The following is a 15412-nucleotide window of genomic DNA, read 5'->3' as shown; positions in this document are numbered from 1 at the left end:
CGCCTCCCCTCTCCCTCCCCCTCCTCTCTTCTTCGAAGTGGGCGTGTGCTCTCTGCGTCTTCTCTCTTCGCTGGCAAGCGCCACGCCCCCCTCCACACCGGTGCATACACTCAGAGCGTATTGCCATAGTATGAGGCCGACGTTGGCGCCGATCCCGGCGGGCGCACCGCGATGTGAGCGCGGCTTCGAATCTCCCTCTGGGATCCTTGTCGCGTACACGAAGAATTGGGCAAAGCAGCACCCAGCGGAGTGTGACGGCCTGTGCGCCCATCTCTACCAGCACCTGCACAAAAACGTCAAGGGCAGGGAGCATTCCATGTCGGCGGTGCTTTTGCCTGACACGGTCGTGTTCGACCACAACTTCCCCCGCGCATGGTACACGTACGATCACAAAAATAATGAGGTTGTGAAGCGACCGGGGCCGATGCTCGATGCGCAGACGATGTACACCCGCTTCGCCGAATCTGTGAAGGGCTGCGACATCGTTGCACAGTTCTTCCACACTAGCGTCAACGTGGAAGAGGAATGGAAGGCGGTGCTGACGCCGCAGCAGCTGAAGACACACGATTACGCCGATCAGCAGCTCACCTATATAGAGTTCTTCACGGCCGACACGCTGCACAGCTTTCTCTTTGACCAGAAGCGCAAGCCGGACGGAGTGCTGCAGAAGTTTGTCCGCCCCAAAGGCGAGGGATCCAGCCGGCACAACTTTCAGCTGCAGGTGGTATGGACCCCGTATATTACGACGGTCTACCGCCGCACAAATCGCTGCCGACTGACAGATTACGCCGTTCCGCTTGCAAGTCGAGCTGCCACCTTTGATGGAGCACCGTACCTCAGCGAAGAGACCCTCGTCGCTGACGAAACCAAGAAGCAGGTGACGCAGCTGTGCGAGAGCATCGCAGATCGCTTCTACGCCACCGAGAAGAAGCGCCTGTGGCGCCTCATTCTGTACTTGAAGACGGACGATCAGAACCGTATGTGGGTGTTGTGGAGCAGCTGCATGCGCGTCGCTCCCGATGCTATGAACCCAACGCTGCTGCGCGTGCCTGTGTGCCTGAACATGCGGACAGAGGTTCTCAGCGATGGCGGCAGCACGCTGATGCGGCTACAGGCGCGCCGTCACCGGCAGCGCCAGCTTCTGGCGCTCGATGCAGAGCTCTTCGAGGCATCCCGTGACTTCGAGTTCGCCCTGGCACTGAACGCCTCCCATAAGCTGCAGGCAAAGGCACTCGGTCTTCGCACCGGAAGACGTGGGACCGGCCCGCAAGTGTGCCCGACACGGTGGCACGGCGGGAAGCTGACGCCTGTCGAGCGAGAGAGCCCGCTCTACCCGTCCTTTGTGGCCCTTCAGGTGGGCAGTGGCGGAACCGCCCCGGCCAGCGTCGTGCCCTCCGCGGAGGGTGACCGGGGCATCGCCATCTCTCAGCACGATGGCGCGCGTACCGCGGGTGGCGAAGGCGAGTTCGTCTTCGACCCTGTGGAAGAGGTCCGCGAGGAGCTAGCCGCGTTGGCCATGGACGCATGGTACGCAACCTACTCCACCCTTCTGGCCGACGATCCTCGCGTGATGCCCACAGCGCATGTAGAGCTGGCAGCCCCACTCGTCGGCACGCTGACACAAGAGGAGCTGCAATCGCTAGTAGAGGTGCTGGGACTTATTCCCGTGCGCAGTGATCTGGCGGCTACTACGCTTCCTGGGAGTGCCACCAGCGACGCTTCGGCCGCGCCGCCATCTCATTACGTGGTCGCCCCGTACTTGGTCACGTCTGGCCGGCGCCTGGATCGTCCGTCGGCTGAGGTGGAGCTTGACGTGGTAAATTTCTTCGAGGAGCTCTTCCGCCGTCGCGGAGACGAGATCAGCCGCTCCTGCATGGAAAGGTTCAGCCACTTTCTGTGAGGCACCGAGACAGCGCAGATGTATTATCAGCTCCTTCCCTTCTGCGTGCGTTATACTTGCGCAGCCGCGGCACGCGGGTGTGCCTCTCCTTCGCCTCCTTTTTTTCGCCCCCCCCCTCCACTGCGCGTTGGATGCCGCCCGCCGCATCAGCGACACAAGCGGAGACTCGATGGGGGGGGCTTGGCGGGGCGCCTCTCCTCATCCCCTCTTCTCTCTCGCAGAAGGGCTTCCACAGGCGCTTATAGAAGAGACGCTGCAACTCCCCCTTTTTAGCCCTCAGACGGATGCCAGCACGCGTGTGCAAATAGGCAGTGCGCCAACTCGCCGCAGCCCGTTTGGCTGTTCTTTCCGGAGCGCGTCAGCGCTGCGACTTTTGTGCGTTGAGATTGCGTTGCATTAGAGCTGCCCTCTTCTGAATTGCCTCCGTTGTGGTTACTGCTCCCCAACTCCCCCCCGCCCCCCTGGCTTTCTCTTCCTTACTGAACCCGGGCTGTGGCGCGCGCGGGTGCGCTGCCCAAGGAGCCTGCAGAGCCGCGTGTGCTGGTAGCGGAACGATTCGCATACAGCGGCATCGTACACTCATACAGCTGCTCACCAGCGCTATCACCGCGCAGTTCCTCTCACCATGAGCCTCGATAGCTCCAGGGGCTATCGCAGCACCTTCAGCTACCACACCAAGACCCCCTACCAGGAGCCCATTGCCCACCGACAAGGGTACACGGAACCGCAGCTCACAATGCGCCAACACAGCGTTGTCATCGCAGGCTGCTCCGCGGCTTGTGCGTTCGCGACGGGGCCGATCGCGCAGCTGAAGCGATTTTACTTCATGAGCGACGTTCCCGGTGAGTCCAGGCGCATCTGCATGCCGGACAGGCGAGCCCAGCTCTTCCACGTGCTGCTCCACACGCAATGGTGGCAGGGACGCTCCATCGTCTGGCTGGCGGTGGACTACGGCTTCCTGCTCTCCACCTTCGTCATGCTGCGACACTGGCTAGAGACGGCGGCGGCCACAGCGCACTGGGACAACGGCCACCGCGGCTTTGTCGCTGGTGCCATGACGGGTGCGCTCTACGCCACGGTACGCCACCCGTACGACGTGTTGCGCGCGACGGCGGACGCCTCAACAGGGCCGCGCCAGTTTCGTGGCGCCACGGACGTCCTCCTCACAGCTCTGCGAGAACGGCCGCGCGTGCTACTCGGCTTGTGTCGTGGGTTTTCGGTCGCGCTGGCGGGCCGCTCACTGCGGTTTGCCCTTCAGTTCGGCATCTACAATATGCTGCGTTACGACGGTGTCTATCGCCATTCCGTGGTGCTCTTCCTCTACTGCCAACTCGCCACGCTCATGGGCGTCGCAGTCCAGTATCCGGTGCAGTCTCTACGACAGCAGCTGCACACCATCAACGCCGTTGCTCGTGGGCGGCCGAAGAGTTATCGCTCTCTCTTTCACGATCTTCGCCGTCGTCACGGCATCACGAAGTTGTACGACGGCTTCTTTAGAGGTCACCCAATACTGAACGCGGTGCCGATGGCGTTGCTCATGACCGCGTACGATGTGAGCTCTCGGCGCTGCTCTGAGTACCTGCACCCCGAGGCGGCAGCGAAGCCGACTCACACGCAGTCCGTCACCTCCGTCGCGGCCCCCACTTATGTGACGCACCCGCCGCCGTACGAATTTTCGCGCAAATCCGCGTGAGGCAAAGCTGGTGTGGGCCTTGTTTCCTGCAGGTGCCCTCTGTGACTGCATGGCGGTGCATACCGCCTCGAATACAGAGGGTGGATCTGCTGGCGGATTCACTCCTCAAGCTCTCCCGTGCTGCTTGCAGCAGAGGGTGCGAGGAGGTGGCTGCCTCCACGATCGAGGCTGTCGCACCGATTCCACTCTTTCATGCATACCCCTTCCCACCCACTCATATGTGTGTTGTGATGTTGCTGCGTCGGACGGCGCAAAACGGCATGCCTGCCGCTTTTACAGATCATCTTTGAGATGGTCATCAACGCAGTGTGCGCTGGCGTGCGTGCATGAGGAAGCGTGCGCAGGAACTTCGCCTGCTGGCCAGCGGATGGCAGCTGTCGATCGTATCGCGTGCACATGCGCACTGCCGCCCGCGCTGGAGAAGGAAATCTCGTGGAAGGTGCCCCTCTGACTTGGTGGAAGGGCGTCCACCATTTCCGCGTCGCGGCGCGCGCAGGTTCTTCCTGCATATCTGCCGCCCTTAACTCTCCTCTGCACCTCTGCATTCAGGCCGCCCCCTCCCCCCTCCCTACACTGCCTGTCTTTTTCTTGGCGGCTCCCTCTCCCCCCTCTCTCTCGCACCCACACTTGCTTCTCCATCCCACACAGCCAACTCGCCACAGAGCTCTCGGCTAGTTGCGTTTGTCTGCGCCCCTCGCCCACGTCGACCAGGCACCGCTGCCGGGGTTGTTGATCCCTTAACTCCCCCCTCCCCCTGAAATCGTATCGAACTTTGTCTGCAGCGCATAGGGAGGGCAGTACTCTTCTACCTCGCCCAGAGCCCTTCCTCTCAGCTCGTGTGAAAGCGCGAGAGGTAGGCTCGGGGGCGACGCTTGCTTGGGAGAGAGGCCTGACCGGGGCAGAAAGGCACTCGCGGCAAACGCGCCGGGCATCGTCGTTCTCCCTATCTCTTTTCGCACCCTTTAGCAAGATCACCGGCACCCCAGTGCCATTCATCGCATAGCCTTCTTCTGACGCCAACGCTGGAAGGGAAGGGAAGGGAGGGGGGTAAGACAGGAGCTGTACCGGCTGCGAGTGCCACAGACGTCGCTGCTTCTCGCTGTGGGACCACATTGGGTGAGTGGCACGCAGACAGGCAGGCAAACGACTTCACGTGGGCCCTCCCTCACTTTCCTCTACCCCTTCGTGCTTTACTCTCTCTGTGCGAATCCCCCTTCATCCTGCACCGCATTGCCAGGAACTTTTTTTGGTCTTTCCTTTGCTGTCGAAAGCGGCCCATTATCGATTACGTGCTCCGCGTCTGCCCGTCACTCTCTCCATCTGGCAGGGCAACAGGAGTCGGCTTACGGGCACCAATAGACACACACACACACACACGCGCGCGCGAGAGAGGGCGTGTAGAGCGTACAACAGAGGTCACTTTCTGTTGCCCCGATCGTTCCCGCTGAACTCATCTCCGCTTTTGTTTGTCCCCCTCTGTGCTCGACTGCTGCTTCACTTCACCATCACTGTGTGGATCCATCACGTCGCTTTCGGCTGCTCACCTCCCCCCCTCGCCACGCGTCCAGGCGGCTCCAGCGTGTCAGGCGGCTTGAGCTCCTCCTGCCAAGCGCTTTTCCTTCGCCGGCGTATCCTTGCATGTGCGCCTGTGAACGTGCGCCGCTGCGCCCGTCGGGTTGCCTTTCAACGTGGCCGTTGCTGGGCTCCTCACTCTGTTGTGCTGTGCTCTTCCGCATCATCGCCAGCTCGCCAAAACTCATTTGCGAGGGCGTCCGGCGCTTCCTTGGACGCAATCGCACCAGCGAGTGCCGCAGGGCACGGTTTGGCTAGCATACGTCCCAATCGATACGCTTACGCGCACGCCGAAAAATCAGGCGAGCCCCGCGGCGGTGGCGGATGGTGCAGAATGAACTACCTGCGCACCGTCGTGTCCGATGTGAAGCTCAAGTACAAGGCGAGCCACGTTGTGGCGGAGTGTGTGCTCAGGCGAGAGTACCCGGAGTTCCCGAAGTTTTTGGCAGAGTGCGTGACGATCGCGGACGGGCATCCGGAGCTGATCTTGTCGACCATTCGACTCTATCTTGCGTTTAGTCAGCCGGAGAAGGCCTATGGTGGCCTGCTGCTGCTGGAGCAGCTGGTGTCGCTGTGCAACTATGCTTTCCACTTAGCCCTGGCGCGGGACTACGACATACAGGACCGCATTATCCACTTAGCCATGCGGCGTGGTGAAGGGGAGGCGCACCAAAAAGCGCAGCGGCTCGCCCGCCTGACCCTTCTCGAGTACTCTCGTGTCTTTGTGGACGACCGCGATTTGCTGCGGCTGTCGGCGCTGGTCTCCTCCTTCGAGCATCGGACACACAAAAGTTTGATGCGATGCCTCAACGTGCAAAATCGACGCGTACGCTTTCGCGACGTGGAGAAGAGCGACATAATTCCCATCAGCCCGAAGGAGTGCGCTGGCTACACGAGCGACTCCACTGGCCGGCCTGTGAAGCCGCTAGAGTTGAGCTCGGCGCCCGAGGTATGGCCGTGCCACGTTTGTACCTATCTCAACGCCCCGTCCGCCACTCGCTGCGCTGCCTGCGAGACGCTGCGCACCACAGACATGGCGATGCACCGCTCCTCGCCGCACACGACGCCGACGTTGTCACCGATCTGCTCCATCCCTGCCACAGCGACGAAGGGCGCCAGCCTAGGAATGAGCTCGCCCATTCCACCGCCGCTGCAAGCGGTCGAGAGGGGTGAGAGGGAGAGGCGCGACCCGGAGCTATCGCGCGGTGACGACCTTGAGGACATGGGCAAGGCGCCCCTCATCAACGACGTGGATGGAGCTTCCAAACCGAAGCTCTACCCATGCCGTGGCCCGCCAAGAGCCGCGTACGTGGACTCGGTGCACCAGCCTCTCATCGCCACCAGCACGGCGGTGCCTAAGGACACGTCATACATGCCAGTACCGAAATCACCGTCGGCGGACGGCGGGTCCAGCGGGGGAACGGGTAAGGCAGATCACGGCGGCAGCGATGACTCCAGAGCACACGGCTCAGCGCCGCGCGAGCCGGAGAAGAGGGAGCAGTGAGGCAACATGTAGCGTGAACGTCACGAGGAATCAGCTGATGCTGCATGACAAGCACTTTCTGCGACGGAGGCGGCGCCATGCAGCACGGATACAGCATCACCGCTGGCTGCGCCTCCAAACTCCTCCTGAGAGGAGAGCTGCTGAAAGCACGGCAGCCTTCCTGCCGCTTTCTATGTGAGGACGCGTGTGTGTGACGCGGCTGCGCATGAAAACGGGCACGTGAGGTGGTTATGGCCTCAATGGAGTCCGCCCGCGGACGGCCGCGGCAGTGCAGATTCATTTCCTCTTTCTCCTCACCGAAGAGGTGCTCAGAATGTGCGAAGGGACAGAGAGAGAGTGGTCGGCAAGGGGTGATGCCAATGGTGGCAGTGTATGCATGTGTGTGTGGGAGGGAGGGGGTGGGGGACCCCATTGCCCCACCGCGCCACTGTGGGCACAGCCTGTACATCCCCCCTCCCCCCTCTTTACTCCTCCCTCCCCTCGGCACGACGCGCGTGCCGGCCCGCGCCCTCTCTCCCACTTCTCCAGCTCGTCACTCTTCTCTACGAGGTCGTTTGGCAACAAAGTGTTCGGCACATTCACGAGATACACACGGCAAACAAAAAACGAAAGAGCGGGCGGTGCCATATGTGAAGGCCTGTGGGCGCACACAGCGCAGGGGACGGCGCTTGCTGCGTCCGCACAGTCAGACTCATGCGGCTGCGGCCATGAGCGCGAGTGGGGGTACGCCCAGCCGATAGCTTCGATGCCACGTACACCGATGCGAATTCGCTCTCCCCCTCCCAACCCTATCCCTGCAGCTGCTATCGCTCATAGCGAGACTGGGTGCAGCACCACGCCCCTGCACGGGGCGCAGATGCTATCATTCCGTTCTCGACATGACGATGCCAATGCGTCGCTTATGCTGGTGATGCCTTTGCCTTTCCTCTGCATCTGCGCGCATGACCAGTTGGTCCCCTGCCTTCGAGGCTCTCGGGCGCCGAGGCACGCCTGAGAGAAGAGGCGGCTGCGACCCCACTGTCTCTTTCCAGAGCATACGCGCCTGCCACACTGGCTGTCACAGCTCCACTCGAGGACAAGGATGTCAGCAGCAAGGCAGTCAATACATCATCAGCATTCGTTCACCATGAAGGCGACTGTTGGCGCTCCTGCAGCCGCTGCAGTGCCGGCTGATGCGAAGTGCCTGAACGCTTCCCGTCGGCTTACCGGCTGCGTAGACCTCAGGACTTACCGCTACCTCGAAGAGGTGTGGGCGTCAGCTCTTCGTCAGGCGGAAGCTGCCGTTCTAGCGTCTCCACACACTGGCAGGAGTGATGCGCCGGAAGCAACTCACGCCATGGAGGCCGACAGAGTAAGAGGCGAGGAAGCCGCGGGAGGTGACATGGCGGGCCAGACAAAATTCTCTTCTACATGCGAGGGGGACGATCTACAGTGGTCTCCACTTCCTCATGCACCAGTGCCGCGCAGCGGCTTCTCTGCGCATCCGCTACCGCCACCGGCAGCTGCCGCGACAGGCGGGCCCATGCCTTCCGCAACTGGCACGCAGACATGGATGCAAGTGGAGGCGCAGCCCAACTTGAAGCGAAACGCGTACACCGCCCACCGGGGTGTCGCATGGGTGGTGCGTTGACACCACGGCACCCACTGTCTGACGATGCTCCACGCGCCCTTTCTTTATCTCGGTTAGTGCGTAGATCTCTTCATGTATGTGTGTGTGTGCGTGTGTCCGTACTTCTCATCAGCGGCGTGCTTTGGGACTAACGTGCTCAGGTGGTATCCTCTTGCATCGGTCGCATAGGCGGTCTCCCCGTCCCCCTCGCCGCGCATCTTCCTCTGGCAGTGCATTCGTCTTGCACAGCTCCGCACTCGCCACGGTCCGCCCCTCTCCGCCCATTTCTCTCTCTCTCTCTGCTCCGTGCCTCGTAATGCACCTCGTACTCCACTCAGACTTAAGAGCATCCGGGTGCCGCCACGACAGGTCGACTGCGGCGCGGCTTCATTTGAGGTTCCCTTTCCTTCCGCTCACGCTCACTCGCACACTCACTTTTTATTCGTCAGGTGCGGCGCAGCAATGCCGAAGGAGCCACGGGCGGTGCCCATGAGCATCATCAGCGCCGAGCCCGTCTACGCTGCATCACGCAAGGTGAAGTTTGGTACGCAGGTCGTCACGCTGGGCAAGTCTACGCCTCAGGGGCACAGGCGTGGCACAGCCGTTGCGGGCCGCAAAGAGAAGAGAGCAGACGCGGGTGTGAAGACTGGCGGCACCCAGTCCGGCATCGTCTTCAACAAAGGCTTTGGCCAGCACATTCTCAAGAATCCACTTGCCATTGCCGCGATCGTTGAGAAAGCTGCCATCAAGCCCACCGACGTCGTCGTCGAGATCGGCCCCGGTACGGGCAACTTGACGGAGAAGTTACTGCAGACAGCGAAAAAAGTAATCGCCTTCGAGATCGACCCGCGCATGGTGGCGGAACTCAACAAGCGCTTTCAGAACACGCCGTTGGCCTCGAAGCTGCAGATTATTCGAGGCAACTGCCTCGAGCAGGACTTCCCCTACTTCGACAAGTGTGTAGCAAACGTGCCGTACGCCATTTCGTCAGCGCTGATTTTTAAACTGCTGAGGAAGCCGACATTCAAGTGTGCGGTGCTCATGTTCCAGCGCGAGTTTGCTCTGCGTGTCTGTGCGCAGCCCGGATCGGAGGCCTACTGCCGACTTTCCGTGAACTCACAGCTGCTCGCTCGCTGCAGCCACCTCATGAAGATCAGCAAAAATAGCTTTAACCCTCCCCCCAAGGTTGAATCAAGCGTCATTCGGCTCGACCCCAAGTGCCCACCACCCGCTGTGGACTTTGAGGAGTGGGATGGGCTCGTGAAAATGCTGTTCAATCGGAAAAACAAGAAGGCCTCGTCGATATTTAGAACAAAGGCGGCGGTGCAGGCCCTCTACGACAAGTATCTGAGCTACCGAAAGATGGAAGGTGGACAACCCGTGGGAACGGCCGCGTCCAGCTCAACGCCTGCGACGCCCAGTAGCAGCGCAGGTGCGACTTCTTCCATATCGCTGGAGCAGTTCCGTGTACTGCTAGAGTCGGTGGTGGCGGACCCCATGTTCGAAAAGCGTAGCCGCATGCTCGACGAGGAGGCGCTGATGAGTATGCTCGCACACTTTGTCAAGCACGGCATTCATTTTATCTAACCACGCGCACACCAACGCGTTTGTGCGTGTGCACGGATTCGCCTTGGTGCTCGTCGAGGCCCCTCTCTTCGCAGCAAGCACACATGCGCCACACCCCTGCTCAGCTGTAGCAGATCTCTGTACTCAGTGTGTGTGTGTGTGGATGAATGTAAGAGCCGCGCGTTTAACGGATTCGATGGGTGCGGTGAGGGAGACGCGCACTCTCTCGCAAAGAGAGGGAGAGAGAGCGGGGCAACGGTGCTGCCCTTCCTGCGAGGCAAACACCATTCGCTTCGAGAGACAAAACGGAAGAGTCCACTGAAAAGCGCTGCAACCTAATGCGTTTTTTATTTTCATCATCCCTATGGAGAGTGTGCGTGTGAGAGAGAGAGCGGTAGCGGGGCGAGGAGAGAGAGGGAGGCAGTCGTGCTCTGCATGCTCGTGCATCACGCGAGGCGGCGCCACATGGCCCTGTTTTTCCTTATCCTTGGCTTCCTCTTCCTTGCCCCTCTATGCTCCTTCGCCTCGCTGCGACCTCCACGCGTAGGCGGCAGCGCTGCACCGCGCCCCATCTCCGCACTTCTGCCCTCGCTTGCTTTGTTATCCGGTCCAACTTCTCCCCCGCTCCCCACACGCACCCTTCCTTCCAATTCTTGGCGCGTGCCCCGCCATCGCCAACTGCCTCTACACCTCACTCTGCTGAGCAGTTCAGCTTTCCCCGGCTCTCCTCCGATTCGCTTAGCGCCAACTTTACAAACAGGTCCGCAGGCACGCTGACTTCATCCCGCCGGTGCTGCTGCGCTACCGTCACAACAACAACGCGTGTACAATGTTTCGTTATCCCTCCCGTGCGCTACCGAGCGTATTGGCGGCGCGCAGAAGCAGCAGCGCAGTGGCGCATCCGGCTCTCCTCAGCTCTAGCCGCCGCTTCACGGATAAGGTGCTGATTGGCTCGTGCTCATCGCTCCTCACGTGCTCAACGACGACAGGACTCTTCCATCTCCTGGTCACGCCTGTCAGCCCTTCCGTTGCCTTGGCAACGCTGGCAACAGCAGCGGCAAGCGGCGCGTTGTGCGTCGTCGACGGCGGCAGCTTGAACGGCACAACCTTTGGCGCTGTTGTCGGCATCTTTGTGGGCGCCATGGGTGGCTTCTACGCAAAGTCACAGAAAGAGCCGTGGCGCAAGTAGTCGGCAGCCCCACAGGTTCGGGCAAAGGGGGCGGCATCGTCTTTCCCCTCCTCCCTACCGGCCACGCCATGCACACGTATCTTCACATGCGACGTAAGGGGGTGGGGGGGGTGGCGCTGCGGCATGTGCGCCTCTTCCCCTGTGGGGCGCGCTGTGGGCTGGGGCGTCCGCTGGTGGGATGGATAGTGGAGGCCCACAGGCAGCGCCGCCCCACAGGGCGGCCGGTCCACTTCTCGCTGTTTCCTTCGCAGCTGTCGCCTTTTTTCTTCTTCGTCGCTGCCTTCTCTAACTACGCAAAGGGCACGTGAAGACGGATACAGAAACGGAGCAGGCGCCACCGAGTCGCACGTCTACAGAGGCCGGCGCGGCAGAGTGGCACGCGCCTTCTCAGCTTCACAGACATGCAACGTACCGCCTCCTCGGACAGCTTTTCACGTGCCCGTGCACGCAATCACGGGCGCCAAGCGATCAACCGCGACCGGGAGCGCTCGCAGTACACAAGGGCAGCCGGGCAAAGGTGGCGAACACCTTCGATGCTACTCAGTCTTCCTCTACCCCCCCTCTCTCCCTTCTCTCTTTCGCTACCCGCTGACTTTCCCTCTGCAAGGCACACCTCGCCTTCTCCACCTGTATACACTGGCCGGCGCTCGCATAAGCAGTTGGCCATCAGGGTTGCTGACCCCTGGCTTGCAACGACACACGCGCTTGGGTACGGTGCACATATGCTGCGGGTATCGTTGGCACGCCGAGTCGCCGCTGCACGCGGTACCAGCACGCAGGCGCCGAGTAGCTCGAGCTCTCTTCTCGACGCCGTCACATCTGTCTTCCGCTCTTCGCGGTACCTTCGACACGCGCCACCGCGACTCTATGTGACCTGCGCTCATGATCAAGGTATCTCACCAAACGGCTATGGGCGGCACATGACGAAGGTGCTTGACGTCTCGTGTGAGGCGTCGCCGAATGCCCCGCCTCACACACAATCCATCTATTTGCTGACTTCCACGAGCATGTCCGATGTCGAGTTCAAGGATGCAGCGGCGCAGTCGCAGGTGCTTGTTGGACTGCCACAGGTGCAGAGCATTGATGCCGTCCATCGCTTCTGCGACATGTACGCCTTGACACTGGGTGGCGTCCACCACATCCTCCTCCCTGGAGATGTGTCGCCCCTCCAAAGCTCGCTGATCAAGCAACTTCTTGAACACATACCAAAGGCGCGGCTGTTGTGCAACGGCTTTGGGCACGCGCTGCTGACAAACGCGACATTTCACGATGGGGTGCAGCGCGCCGTGCTCGAGAACGCGCCCAGTACACCTCCGGAGCTGCTTCGTTTCGCAGAGCTTCCCGAGGATCGCGTGTCGGCCGTGGTGGATGGCGATCGTGTGGCAGTCGATGTCGCGAAGGAAACAGTGGGGGCGCCCGCACCGGCTGCGACGCGGACGCTGCGCGTTGTGGCGGTCAAGAGCAAGGGGCAGCAGCAGCGACGTCGGGACCACAGCCAGACCCACTACCCTGCACACTTCACCAACGAAGCGCTCTTCTATTACGATGACGTCTTCAACGCGCTTTTCGTGGGTGGCGCGCTGCACCGTTTGCCTTGGCTATCCACAGTGCTCACGGAGGCTTCGCGCGAGGTTCTGCTTCCCATGCCTCCGCACCTTGCCACGCGGCACCCACTCAGCCGCCCTAGCCCGCTGCTCGACCCATGGAGGGTGTCGGAAAGCTGCGAGGGCGTGGTGGAGGCACTGCGTCGTACGCCAGAGCTGGAGCGCGTCCTTGTAAGCTCCTACGGCGAGCTCTGCGGCAACGTCGATGACTGCATTGCAGCTCTGGAGAGCAGCAGCGATGCTCTCGAGGATCTGCGCAACCGGCTCGCCCGGCGCCTCGCCACCGACACAGGCCGTGATGTACATCGCTGGTCAAGGGCACTGCTGAAGCGGATTGTGTATGAGGTGTTGTGCACGCAGAAGGCAAGCCAACCGACGAGCACCGAGATGCACGAGGCGTTCCTCTCCTGGGCGCAGTCTGACAGTGAGTGGAGCCGTCTATCGATGTGCCTGGCACACGCCGCAATGGCGCTCCCCCTTTCGGCCGAGACGACGGAGGCCGCCGGGGCCTCTTCGCTCGCTACGGACAGCCGCACGGCGCCCCCTAGTGCACCAACAGCCGGGGCGACTGTGGCAGGGGAGTCTGGCGCGCAGAGGGCTCTGGAGGGCGCGCATGGTGTGGAGTTGCTCGTAGAGGTTTTTAACCGGAAAGGGCTCCAGGGCCTCACGCGCACGGTGCAGCGTGAGACGATCGACGTGCAGGTGTTTCTGGCTATGTCGGAAGAGGACTTGAAGAAGGTCTTCAAGGCAACGTTCGGCATCACCAAGCGACTAACCTTACTGCAAGAGGAGTTGCGAAGGAATTTGTAGACCACTGGGCCGAGCCGCCGCCGCGCATCGAGTGGGTGCAGTGCTGCGCGTGGTGCCGCTCGGGACTAGTGCTCATGGCACGGGGGGGCACCAGCTGTGAGCATGGTGATAGTGAGTGAGTGATTGATCACTTGGGCGGTAGACGCTTCACGCACACACGCACACTGTCATGGAGGCGGATCATCAGTGCCGCGGTGCCCGGCCCTTTCCCAACTGATTCCCTAATCTTAACTCACAGAGAGAAACGCTGAGGTGGGCGCCGAGGAATCCCCTGCGACACCTGACGCCCGCGAAACGCGGGATCGCATCCGGGCGTGCAATAGTGATGCCTCCTGCTCGAAGCCTCCGATGCGCACCCGCATGTGGGGGACTTGACGTGAGGGCGTGAGGTCGTTCACAGCACTCTGTGGGTGCTTCCGCTTTGCTCTCTCTTTTCTTTAATGGGCTGGCATCGTGTTGCTCCGTCACTCCTCGAACGTCCCCTTCTCCGTGAAAACGATGAGAGGGGGGGTATGAGGCTAAGTTAGGCGGGTGCCACCGCGACGCACGGTCGCGCTGCGGAGATCGCACGAACAGCGTACACGCCCGCCCCTTCACCCCTTTCACAGATCATCGACCGCGACGCTGTGCCTCCCTCCCTCTCGGAGATGGCTTGGGCAGCCCTGCGGTGCGGCCTCTCCATATGAATTCATGCGTTGCTTTTTCTGCCCGTTTCTCCCTCCTGATGACGCTATGAGGTACTTCAACGGTTTCATTGCGGGCACGGCAGCGGCATGGCTGACACTCGCAAGCGCCAACGCTGCCCGTCACCGCTCGCACCCACCGTCGCTGCCGTTGCCGATGGCACCGCGCTAGTCCGGCGCAGGGAGGAGTGGGAGGAGGTCGAAGGCGGCTCGGTGCTGCTGCTGCCACCCACGGCCGCCGCCGTCGAGCCGCTTGTGCATACGCCAAAAGGCGCTGGCCGCACCCTTATTGTAAAGGTGGCAGCATTCGACATGGACGATACCCTCATCAAGTCAGCGTCTGGCGGCGTCTTCGCCAAAGACACCGCAACGGACTGGCAGTGGGTGCACCCAAACGTGCGCGGGCACCTGCAGCACGTCCACTCGCAGGGCTTTCTCATTGCGCTGTTCAGCAACCAGATGGGCATTGGGAAGGGGGCGGGCCGGAGCGCCAGGAAAGCGGATGCCGTTATGGGGAAGATTGTGCAACTGAGCAGTGCAGCCGGCGTACCACTCTGCGCTTGTGTGACGACGCGCAGTGATGCTTGGCGGAAGCCTAGCCCGCGAATGTGGACGCTGCTGGAGGAGCGCGTCCATGCGTGTGTGCGGGCTTGCTGCGCTGATGCCACGGCGTTTTCTAAGGTGGACTGCACTGCATACTCCTTCTACGTTGGCGATGCGGCGGGCCGTTTTGGGGTCACCTTTACAGGCCGCAAGGGAGACTTCAGCTGCTCGGACCGTCAGTTTGCGTACAACGTTCAGCTGCCCTTCTTGACGCCGGAGCAGTTTTTCCTCACGCCGGCCGAAGCGCTTTTTCAGATGGATGCCTTCTGCAGCCGTGGCGGGCCCCTCTCGTCATCGCCCTCGGCATCCGTGCGCTTGAGCGATGCGCTGCTGTGTCTCACGCGCGCCTCGCCAGCCTCGTGTGAGGATTTCTCGTGGGGCGACGTGAGCCCAGCCGAGTTGCAGCAGCTTCCGCGGCAGTACGCTGGGCTGTCCGTGCGCGTCCTCACGCCGGCGGCGGTGGTTACCGCCGTACTGCCTGCCACGCCGCCTCTCTTTGCTCGCCCGGGCGTGCAGGAAATGGTCCTCCTTGTGGGCTACCCGGGCTGTGGTAAGTCCTCCTTCTGCCTCCGCCATCTTCTACCGTACGGGTACCGCCGTGTGAGCCGTGACGCATTGCAGACGCGCGCCAAATGTCTAAAGGAGGCGGAACTGCTCTGGGCCGGCGGATACAGCGTTG

The 15412-nt window shown here is 61.6% G+C and overlaps 7 protein-coding genes across 7 annotated transcripts; all 7 read left to right on the top strand.

Moving 5' to 3' along the window:
* Nucleotides 1-130: 130 nt before the first annotated feature.
* Nucleotides 131-1900, top strand: LSCM1_03641 (uncharacterized protein; the record flags this gene model as incomplete). Its single annotated transcript, XM_067321175.1, has 1 exon — nucleotides 131-1900. The coding sequence occupies one exon, from the start codon at nucleotides 131-133 to the stop codon at nucleotides 1898-1900; it is 1770 nt and encodes a 589-aa protein (XP_067176543.1).
* Nucleotides 1901-2525: 625 nt separating this feature from the next.
* LSCM1_03640 (uncharacterized protein) lies at nucleotides 2526-3593 on the top strand (the record flags this gene model as incomplete). The annotated part of the gene is made up of 1 exon (XM_067321174.1): nucleotides 2526-3593. One exon carries the CDS (start codon nucleotides 2526-2528, stop codon nucleotides 3591-3593), a length of 1068 nt encoding a protein of 355 aa, XP_067176542.1.
* A 1906-nt stretch (nucleotides 3594-5499) lies between these two features.
* On the top strand, nucleotides 5500-6669 carry LSCM1_03639 (uncharacterized protein; the record flags this gene model as incomplete). Its single annotated transcript, XM_067321173.1, has 1 exon — nucleotides 5500-6669. The coding sequence occupies one exon, from the start codon at nucleotides 5500-5502 to the stop codon at nucleotides 6667-6669; it is 1170 nt and encodes a 389-aa protein (XP_067176541.1).
* Nucleotides 6670-7795: 1126 nt separating this feature from the next.
* LSCM1_03638 (uncharacterized protein) lies at nucleotides 7796-8299 on the top strand (the record flags this gene model as incomplete). The annotated part of the gene is made up of 1 exon (XM_067321172.1): nucleotides 7796-8299. One exon carries the CDS (start codon nucleotides 7796-7798, stop codon nucleotides 8297-8299), a length of 504 nt encoding a protein of 167 aa, XP_067176540.1.
* A 441-nt stretch (nucleotides 8300-8740) lies between these two features.
* Nucleotides 8741-9865, top strand: LSCM1_03637 (uncharacterized protein; the record flags this gene model as incomplete). The annotated part of the gene is made up of 1 exon (XM_067321171.1): nucleotides 8741-9865. One exon carries the CDS (start codon nucleotides 8741-8743, stop codon nucleotides 9863-9865), a length of 1125 nt encoding a protein of 374 aa, XP_067176539.1.
* An 808-nt stretch (nucleotides 9866-10673) lies between these two features.
* On the top strand, nucleotides 10674-11033 carry LSCM1_03636 (uncharacterized protein; the record flags this gene model as incomplete). Its single annotated transcript, XM_067321170.1, has 1 exon — nucleotides 10674-11033. One exon carries the CDS (start codon nucleotides 10674-10676, stop codon nucleotides 11031-11033), a length of 360 nt encoding a protein of 119 aa, XP_067176538.1.
* A 722-nt stretch (nucleotides 11034-11755) lies between these two features.
* On the top strand, nucleotides 11756-13447 carry LSCM1_03635 (uncharacterized protein; the record flags this gene model as incomplete). Its single annotated transcript, XM_067321169.1, has 1 exon — nucleotides 11756-13447. The coding sequence occupies one exon, from the start codon at nucleotides 11756-11758 to the stop codon at nucleotides 13445-13447; it is 1692 nt and encodes a 563-aa protein (XP_067176537.1).
* Between the last annotated feature and the right edge of the window lie 1965 nt (nucleotides 13448-15412).

Source organism: Leishmania martiniquensis, chromosome 30, assembly GCF_017916325.1.
Source record: "Leishmania martiniquensis isolate LSCM1 chromosome 30, whole genome shotgun sequence".
NCBI lineage: Eukaryota > Euglenozoa > Kinetoplastea > Trypanosomatida > Trypanosomatidae > Leishmania > Leishmania martiniquensis.
The sequence above is the reverse complement of the archived record's forward strand: the minus strand, read 5'-3'. Positions and strand labels throughout refer to the sequence as shown.